This window comes from Buceros rhinoceros, unplaced genomic scaffold, assembly GCF_000710305.1.
Source record: "Buceros rhinoceros silvestris isolate BGI_N320 unplaced genomic scaffold, ASM71030v1 scaffold580, whole genome shotgun sequence".
NCBI lineage: Eukaryota > Metazoa > Chordata > Aves > Bucerotiformes > Bucerotidae > Buceros > Buceros rhinoceros.
Genome location: NW_010391073.1, coordinates 1 through 10,469, shown reverse-complemented (window position 1 = coordinate 10,469; position 10,469 = coordinate 1). Strand labels below are relative to the sequence as shown.

The following is a 10,469-nucleotide window of genomic DNA, read 5'->3' as shown; positions in this document are numbered from 1 at the left end:
AAAGAAACACTCCACCCAGTTTGAGCTGTGGTAAAGGCCATCACTGGATGGCCTTGAAAGTCTTACAAAACTTATCACATTTTTGAAAGAATTCTTTAGGGGCACAACTGTCAGTAACTTTTCCCCTTTAATTTAACCAAGCTATACTGAAACAGTCAAAAGGAGCTTCAGGAGAAGGCCACTGAAGTGTCAGTGTTTCATCAGAGCGTGCAAACTTTGGACCATTCACACAAACCTACTTGACACAGTGTGTTAATTCTCATGTAGGAAGAGATAGTAGGTAGTAGCATCCAAGAAAAGCTTCCACCTGGAACTATGAAATATATTCCATACACACCATCTTGCATATTGAAATTAAAAAACACATTCAACTAAAAGCATGTGTAAATGGTCACCACAGACTAGTCACATTACATGCACACATACAAAAGTAGCAGGCAGTAACACACACAAACACTGGAAAACTTTCAAATGGTCAAAACCTGATTTTCACTAGTCCAGTGAAGACTGAACTCTCCATTTGAGACAAATTAGCATCACTTTTCTGCATGATATCTAAGCATTATAGCACGCACTTCCTAATACATACATACATATATATAAATATGCTGCACTAACAGATCTCTTACCCGAGTTCTACAACTCTGATTTTAGAAATACCAGGATTCTCCTGATGTGCAGTTTGGCATAGCTGACATAAATCGTGCAGTCCTGCTGGGAACTAGAGGATGCTATTGCAAATGCATTACTGCTGTAGGAACACCTCCAAATTTGGCTGCCTATGTTTGGGGTTTTGTATAGTCACATAAAGCTTCGGCATCAAAATTTTCAGTTACGCAGTTAGAGTTTAATAATGTATTCAGAAACACTCTGGGACGGAATGGAAAGAAGTAGTTACCTTCCCCCCAAAGCCACGAGCACAAGAGACCTTCTGCATGTTACGTGCACGTCCATCATTAACTTGCTTTATTTGCTAACAAAACTTTTACCAAAGGCTTTAGAGGTAGGGTCCTCTAATAATTTGCTGTAGCTGACCAGTGAAAATACTTTTTGTCTCCTCCACATGCCCTGCTAATTTACAAAAGGGAAAAGGTACAGATTATAAAGTGGGAAGAAAAAAAAAAGCAAGACTCTTCAGAAAAACCTACCCTCTGTAAGGCAACTTCTACACTTTGTGGTAAGAGAGAAATGGTGCAAAAATATTAATTTGTGAGTTGTTATCAAACAGCCTCCGTTTCATGGATTATGTCAATTCAAGTATCCCAGTCACTAATATATCCAGTTTGTCATGTAGTTGGAACTTTCTGGAAAAATACTGTGATCATAGGTTAAATCAGTACTCCTTTACCAGTATTTTCTGTTACCCTAACTGTTTTCAGGAGACAAGCTGGTAAGATCCTCCTAGTATATGATCATTTTGATTGTACACAGCCAATGAACCACCCTGGGACTCACTCCCTGCAGCAGAGTCATGACTGTCTAAACATCATTTTAATGGGGAAAAACTGACAGTCAGTTACACCTGAGGCAATTCTAGCATTTGTCTATAGAAAATAGCCCTTGTCAGGACAGGCCATCAGTACAGCATTGTAAGTAACAAATAGGGCTAAGGCAGACATCCACTTCATTCTTCAGCTCTGCAATAGCTTCTCCTCTTTCCATGTTTACAACAAAACAAGTTTCAATCACTCAATGCAACTGAGCTTAGGAAAAATCCACTCAGACAAGAAAAATATCAACAAGCTCATCCTTGTTTACTGGGCTGCAGAGTCAACAGTTGGAACAAGCATTCTGTTAACTTTTTGGCTGGCAATGCTCCAGCAAATTCTGATTTGGACAATTGCAAAAACAATCTCATATCCTTCTGATCCTGTAAAAGTTAAAGGATATTTTAGACGAAGATGTGCCAAACTGTTTTAGGCTTTCTGGCATACAAAGTACTACTGTCAACAGTCATAGAACATCTGCTATTAGTAGCATTAGTGATTATAAAGGTATGGGAAGTATGTTAAAATGGAGAAAAGGCTAGGGCAACTTTTATTCCAAGGGAAAAATAAATAAATTAGAACTCTTCAATATCTGAATTACTGGATCAAAAAAACCCAAACCAAACCCAAAAACCTTGGTTGCAGAGGGAACCGATACTCTTGAATCACACATGCAAGTAAAGTAAGCTGCAACAGACTTGCACCATCCTGGCTTTTCTACACAAATGGTACGCATTTGCTTAAACTTATTTGCCAGCCACGAGCAAGTAAAGAAGTTGCTACCACAGGGCAGCCAGTACATTTTAAGCTGGAACCAGGAGTCTCCACTGACCAGGTGGAAAAAATACAAGTTTGTTTACAGCTTCCTGGAAGAGACTAGAACTTAGGACCTGTCAATCCATTAGCAAGGGACCATTTATGGTAAATCTCTCATTTTAACTAGCCAGTCTCAGAAGGAAGCTTAGATGTTTTCTTACTATCTTAAGTGTTGATACCCGCTTCAGAAAATGTGCATTATATTAGCAAATTAGCACCAAGTGCTACTATTAGCTAGTCAGAATGAGATTTCCACTCTCTGCTCCCCTTGCCCCAGCAAACACTTGGGTTTTGTCTTAAAAAAAAAAAGCATTTGTGTGCCTGATGTAAAAATATTACATAAAAATGGGTGTCAGGTCCTCCCTCCACGGTGTTAAAAGACCTCCAAATTATGTTAAATTAGAAAATTGATGTTAATAGGAAAGCTGGCCTGCCAGAGATCTCTAATTGTTACACAACCTACTTCTGTGACTATAGTTGTAAAACCGGCTGCCTCACTTAAAGTTTTTAAAATTTTTTACTTTGCAAATGGGAAGGTACTTCATGACTCGAAGAATCAGAGAGCTACAGCACTACCACACACCAGCCCAGCACACATTAGCACCTACAGGATCTGTATTCATTGCTGCCTTTAACATGCCACAAAAGCATTTATGAAGTATTTTGGTAACAGAGGAGTGCGAAAGAGATCAAGAGGCATGGCTGTCTAAACTTACTTCACTGAGAAGGAAAGCCAATCTTGTGAGGCACTGCAGAAGCTGAAGTAATTCTCATACAGCTGACATAAATAGCATGCATCTATTATCATTAACAGGTGGTCATGGAATCAGTAGTTTTCCATTGTCACACTGAGGTGTGATGCAGGCAACTACAGGAATCACCAAGTAGTAACAGCAGATAAAGGCATGATGCAGTTCAAGAATCAGAAAATACAACAGCACTTAATTTTGGCACTGACATTCAGAGGATTAATTCAAGACTAAGGCCAACTGTTCTCTCTCCACCCCCACCCCCTCCCAAGTTTTTAAAATGATCACATTCAGCACAAATTTGACTTTAAGAAAGTCTAGTTTTAAAGTTAGAACTCGGCTGTTTTACAACATGGTGTGGCCTCTAAGTAGGAAAAAATATCTGTTTTCCTAGTTTAGCTAACACTGAGTTACATGGGTATAAGCGTGTCACTGTACACAGATGTAGTCTATTTTGTTTCCAACTTCAGACATTTTCCTCACAGAGCCTGGGTAATGATGCTGCTCATATTTCAGCTTTGACAGGTAGGGATATCACCAGCTGTTGACTTAAACACTTGCTCAGCTATCAGCAGGTAATAAAACTTTCGGTTCACATCTTTTAAGTTGCCAGTACATTTGACACAGTGATAGTTTCTTCTCCCTCCAATGTTTCAGAGAAATTGATGAGTTAGACAGACACAGTGCCTCTTCAAGTGCTGCATTTCCAGTGCACTGTATTCTGAAGGTGTTAAACTACCTAGGAAAGGTTTTTCTTACAACCAACATCAAGAGAAGGTAGACTCAAATTCTACTGAGTTTTACAGTGTTATCCACTAATAAATTCAATTCCCCAAAGTAAGAGAGAACATTTCAGCAGTTGTGTATGTTTTATATTCCTTTTGAGAGACTGTTCTTTTCAGAAAGTCCTATTTTTCTCAGTTCTATCAATTTTCATTAATAAACGCAACCACTCAGGAACAGGCGGTTCTGCCACTTTCCAGAGCCACCCACCTCACTACTGGTTGTCTATTTTTAAAGACTTTCATGAAACTTGATTTGCTACACTCCAGTGACCGCCCCTTCCAAACCACCGGGGATTACCTACACATATTACTGACATGCAAAAAGTCAGTCCCTTAGAATTCCTAGACCTTGTGCAAGACCCAGTCACTCCAACCCACCTCACAGCAGATGTTAAGCCACATGTTCTCTCACCGTCCCTCAGCATTACTCATTTTCTATTTCAAGCAGCTAGCTTCAATAGCAATAAACATCTTAAGAGGAATCTGCCATTTGTTTAACAACTTACAGAAATTGCATGGATATGAAAAATTATGAGCGTGGAAATATAGAAACACAGATTAGCTGCCATTTCTGCTTGATTTTAGCATTCTGGTTTTACATCATACTCATGAACTGTTCTGTCTGAAAGCCAATATTATAGTGGCACAGAAGGTTATAAACTCCAATGATAATGAAGCTTAGCAACTGAAATGAGAAATTTTAAGTTATTCTACAGCACTCTAAGCACTCAAAGTTCAACATTAAATTTTGTCAATGATTATGTAGATGAACAGCTATTCTTTGAAACGCCCCTAACCTACAAGGACAAGTTGAAATTAACTTAAAGTGTCAGGTAAACAATGTCCGCTGTCTTCTGTATCAACAGTTATCAGCAGTCATATTTTGATTTTAAAAGGTACTTTCAAAAAGGTCTCCTTAAAATCATGATGTTGAAGCAAAGCACCATTTAAAAAAAAAGAACCTCAAGTAAAATACTTGTACAATCTGATATGTCTTGGCTCAGTTTGATATGGTTTTATACTCCTATTAAGTCTGTTTTGCCCACAGAATTTTGTCTGTAATATAATTAAGTGGTTTAGCATATACTATTCTACAGTTGCCATTCACCCAAGAAGTGCAAGTCTGAAAAAATATTTGATCATTGTCTGCATTGTAAGTTTATAGCTGGCAGCATGCTAAAACAGAAAAAACCTCTAAAGATTAGACAAGCTGTTTTCTCCAGTACTTAGTTGCTTCTTAGGTATGCATTGCCATACTACATTAAGATGTTCTCTAGCTAAAAAAGAGCCCTGTAAAAGTGCAAGTGATCCCAGATCAAGTTAAGGGGCACCACACAAGGTAATAGTGTGTTTGTTTACAACAGGATGCCATTACTAGACTAATCTTACCTCATGCTCCGAGATGCCTAAATATTAACTGATATATACTTTTGGCTAATTGAGATAGTATTTCTAGTCAACAAGTTTCGTTCTCTGTCTCCAGTTCAGCACAAAAGATACAAGTCATAAAATCCTTTTTCACAAGTTTACGCTGAATGGCATGAAACAGCAGGGTCAGCGCTTGCATTCTGCTTTGCACAAAGGAATAAACATTGCTTACACAGCTCAGCTGAAATAAACTTGAAATAATAAGGTAGAAGACAGAAGGCTAACACAGTTTTTGGGTCATAGGACTCTATGGCCCTCTCTTGAAGGTCACCTGAAAAGGACACTAGTGCACTGAATTAAAAATTTAGTAGCAGGCTATATTTGTAATGCTTTAAAAGCCAGAAATCCTAATAATGTAATTTTTGTTCAACTGCTAAACCTTCCTTAATTAAAAGGGGTAAAAGAGGCATACAGACCATCACTGGTATACCTTTCAAACATGAATTAAAAGTGAAGGTGAGGTAAGGACAAAGTGAATGCCCCAAAAGCTTTAATATCACCTGTGTTAGAGGAAATACCATGTTTCAGTTTTTCCAGTGACACAGACACTTTTTCCTTCTCCCAAAAGATGATCTCTTTGAACATCTACCCTATAAGTAGTTTTCCTTTTAATTTTATGTTTCAAATGCTTCTGTTCTCAATTATGATCTCACTTGGAAATGGTGGATTTAACTCACTGCTGCAAAACAGTGAAGAGGCACATGTGTGAACCACGTAGCAACAACTGATCTCATCGAAACACAAAGTTCAAAATAAACAATCTAAAGGAATTCAGGATCATCATGCAAGTACAAAAGCACCTTTTGACATATTAAGTTAGTGAAGGTACAGCCTATTTCAGTGTGTTTTATATGCCCAGTTTCACTAAAAGGTAAATTAAAACTTCTGGGGAAATGCATGCAGTTTATGCAGATTAAGGAAAACAGCCTTTAAAAGTCTAATAGCATTAAGCACACCAACTTTCAGCTGCATATGCCTCTGCAAACATGGAACTATATCTATGCTACATGCTTCAGTAAACCCTCATTTTTTCTTTGCAGAAAACTACCTGCACAGTCTTCAAAGACACAGAAGAAACAGTCATATATGGAAGAGACTAACCGAAATCCTGCTAGTTTAGGAAGAACTTCCATCTGTTTCCTGCAGTTTGTGAGGTTGTGAAGGTACAACTGACAACAGTAACTTAAATGTATAAAAATGAAAAGACAAACCTGGACCTGCTGGAAAGCCTTCAGTCTCTTCTTGAATCTGGAAGGTAAAACAAAATCACATCCTCGAGCTAGCAATGCCAACTCTTTTCTTAGATCAGGATCTTGCCGCAAAGAAATCTCCTTTATCCTCATGCTTTCGGATTTCATATAATGTCTCTGTGTGGCAGTCCAGGCACTTGAGTCCCAGTAAATAGCAGAGCTGTTGTATTATCACACAGTGCCACTTAAAGCAGCAGCTGCACCCGAGTTCTGTGATATTCTAAGAGTCAGCTCAACTTCGCCTGCGCCATACATTAAAGGGAACTTGGCTGGAATCGCAAAAACTGATTGGAAAGTCACTTTGGGGTCCTGCCCTTTTGTACATGCATTCCAAAGTCTAAACAGGACAGTATGGAAAAAAACAAAACTGTTCGGAGGAGCATCTATAAAAGCAGCTTCCAATTTTAAAAAAAGCAAGCCTTACAGGAATGCAGAGAGGCCAGCCATGGTCACTTCATAGCTTCCTCCTCCTCCCATCCCCCTCAGCTTTTCCTTCTGTCACAAAACACTCACTGTCTAGCTTCATTGAAGTACCTCACTGAAGGATAAGGGTTATTACACAGCAATTAAACTCCTTTTAAACTCTTCAGTCCTTTAGCAGGAACCCTATTACACTGAAAAAATGAAAGCAACACAGAAAAAGCTGCACAGAGACTTTCAGAGTGGCTCACACAGTTTAACAAAATAGGGTTGTGTTTTTTTTTTTTTACATTCATCTACACTGAAGTTATTGTATTGCAAGAATATAATGATTCGAATGCAAAGGCAGAAAGCAGTAGCAGAAATGAGGCAAATGTTACAATGCAATGCTGCTTTAAATCATGTTTTACAGAAAAAAATACATTAGAGATATCAACCACGTAATAAAATCTGTAAAAGAGTTGACAGGATACTGTTTTTTGCTTAAAGAGGAGTTTTATAAACACTAACATCCACATACTAGATTGCATACCTATCACTTTTCAGTAGCACTAAAGTTAGAGTTAGCTACCACTCTATTTTGAGTTTATTGGATCTCAGATACATTTGGGGGGGGTGGGGGGTGGCACAGCAGGGGGAAGGCCATGTTTTAGTCCACAGCAATATTCTTCTCAAACAGAAATATGATAATATGATAAGCTTTTGTAGAACTTCCCTTCCTCCTTTGCAACTTTAGGTGCATTAATTGTTAACTGGTGAAATTTTCACATTTTAAACATGTATACCTTTACCACAGTAATCTTTAGGAAATGCTGCTAATTTGATCCGTTTTTTTTTCCCCCCCCAGATATCACCATTACAGCTATGGGTATGGCAATTCCTGCAATTGCAGTTCAAGCTGTGAATGCTCTTAGCATCCCCATATTCTCCAAGATACTGGTATGTTGCCCATTTATTATCTGGTCCTTGTCAGGTACAAGTTTAGTTACTAACAGCATAAAACAAAAGATCTGGCCAGTTGTACTCTATTTTCATCCCTCATGCTTTATATAAGGCCACTTTCTTGATTACAAAGATGTACACAGCCCAAGAAACTCTAAAACAACTTTCACCACAAAGTGTGAGGTTTCTCATACTGGACAGCACTATTTTACCCTCATGCTGTGTTATCTATAAACTTTAGCTGTATTCATCCATGCATAGCCATTCTGTCATGTAACAATATATTAAAACCCCACAGTAAATATTCTCGTAAGACACAGAAAAGGAAACTACGAAAAAGTACTAGTGAAACATGATTTGTCTTGTTTGGATTTTTTTAGTTTATCACACTGTTAGAAAGTAAATGATGACAAAAAGCTTGGTTTTTAATTTTTTTTTTAATTTAGTATCCAGTTTCTCCCTTCTCCTGCTTCTGCATTGCAACTCATTATGAAGATACTTATTTCTGTCAGAAGTGGGAGAACAAGAAAGGAATTAATGAGGCAATAGTCAGGCAAGTTGTGGTTGGCATGACCAGACTATCAAACTGCATTGAGCAAATCTGGGTGTCATTCACTGTCTTTTTGTAAGATCAAATCAAATAATCTGTGACAGCACTTGGGCCACAGGAAAGCCCAGCAGGGAGCTGGGTGCATAGCACACGACAGAAGCATGCCTGGAACTGGAGATGAGGGACTGAGGTGTTCAGAGTAGGATTCTTCTCCTGCTCTTACAACAGATGCCCGTTCCAGCCCAAGATGTTTGGGGAAGGTCAGGAAGGTTGTATTGCAAGGCGGATTGCATTTCATTAGGCAAAATAGGTCTTAAAGTAAGGAAAGGTAACTTCTCACCTAAACAGCTTTCTGTATTCACCCGGTGACGTGCTCCCATTCGCTACTACATTCACAGTCTTGTTTGAGGTGGCCGTATGTGTCACTGAGATGACTGACTGCCAGAAGGAAAGCTAACCTAAGAGACTGGAGCCTCAGTTCACCTGAACCTGCTGAAGGAGCCTCAGAAAGAAATCAGTGATCCAAACTCTATTTAGGAAAGAATTGGAGATTTCCCTCCTTTTTTCAAATGCAGCTCAGTCTGTCATCACTTAACAAGCATATTGCATCCAGTATTTTGAATATTCATTATTATAATACTAGTTCACTGCCTGAAGTAGATGTTAAGTCAATCCCACTGTTAGCCTAATATTGGTTTAGCACTGCTGTCACTAGTCTGGTTTCAAAGCTACTGGTTGTTTACATATTTGTATGCAGTGCAATTGTCAAAAGTTCACAGGCTGCAATATATGAAGAGTCTATCAACTGAGCATTTCGTTGAAGTACACTGTGAAAGGTAAGCACACTGGCAGCTATTAATCACCTCCTTTTTCCCATCTGATCAGAAAAGGGATTGTATTGTCATTTAAGGATATTGAGCATTTGTAAATCAATGTGGGCAAGAACTTGTACGATCTATTTTAACCTTTTCAGTCATGAATTAGCCACAGGGAAAGGGAAAGTCAGCTTTCATTGAGACTGAACTAGGAGTGTTCAGGTATAGCGTTACCTGAATTCTAAAGCTGAATCCTCTCCAATGAAAGCCAAGGCAAAACCCTTTCCTAGATGAAGGAGTGAATGCCAACCACGAGCTGTTCAAGTATCCTGGCAGCTGCTTATTAGCTAGACAGGGGGAAGATGCATGCTCAGAGCTTCCTTCCAGATCTAAAGATACACACTATGAATGGATCTGACTCAAGGGACTAAAGTGGCTAAAGAGTTTACCACTTTAACAGAAACCTGAACATACACAATACTAGTGTAATATTTTTGTGGCTTTAACACAGAAGTTTGTGTAAAACAAAGATGAGGATCACTAATATTCTGGGTTATGTGGAAGAAATAGAAACCTGAAGAACACCTCAAAAAACCTTAAGCATTTGCCTACAAAAAACACAGCTTCTTGTCAGAAGCATATACTGACAGTAGGTTTAAAGATCTTAAAATAGTAAAAGATTATGAACTGACCTCAAGTCTTTGAAAAATGCATCCCAGCACACTTCCAAGAGAATAAGTTAAATATGCAATAGGATGTATTGAGCCATACAAAACCTTTGGTTTCTGGGGTCCACTTTTCAACATGCAAAGCAAGATGAAAGAAAGCCTGTTTGGCCTTTGGAGACAGTTTAAATAAGGCTGAATGAGGAAGCCCCATAGCAACAGCGTGTAATCTAATAGAATCCCCCAGTTTGTGATCCTGAAGAAATTAGAGTGGCTCCTGGGTTAACTGGGGAAAGAACTGTCATATCTCCACAACAGTCAATATAAAGGGTTATGCAACTACTGTAATCCTTTCCCAATGTAACTGATTAGTGACGGGCAACTAAGACAAGGTAGCATCTTCAACGCAGAAAAAAGGTGCAAGAGGTTAACTCAGCAAATAGCTCAGGAAGATGAAAAGTCAAGCAGCTAAATAGAACACAGGTTACTACGCAGCAGGAAAGACAAAGACAAAATTACATAGAATCACAGGATCACAGAATCATCATCCGGCCGGAAGAGA

At 38.7% G+C, this 10,469-nt stretch overlaps 1 protein-coding gene across 1 annotated transcript in view; it reads right to left on the bottom strand.

Moving 5' to 3' along the window:
- PPP2R3B (protein phosphatase 2, regulatory subunit B'', beta) overlaps positions 1–6,781 on the bottom strand; it is a 37,841-nt gene extending 31,060 nt beyond the window's left edge. The window contains exon 1 of the mRNA XM_010139858.1: positions 6,477–6,781. Coding sequence (XP_010138160.1) covers positions 6,477–6,623 — 147 coding nt within the window. The 5' untranslated portion in view covers positions 6,624–6,781. The remainder of the gene's footprint in view (positions 1–6,476) is intronic.
- Between the last annotated feature and the right edge of the window lie 3,688 nt (positions 6,782–10,469).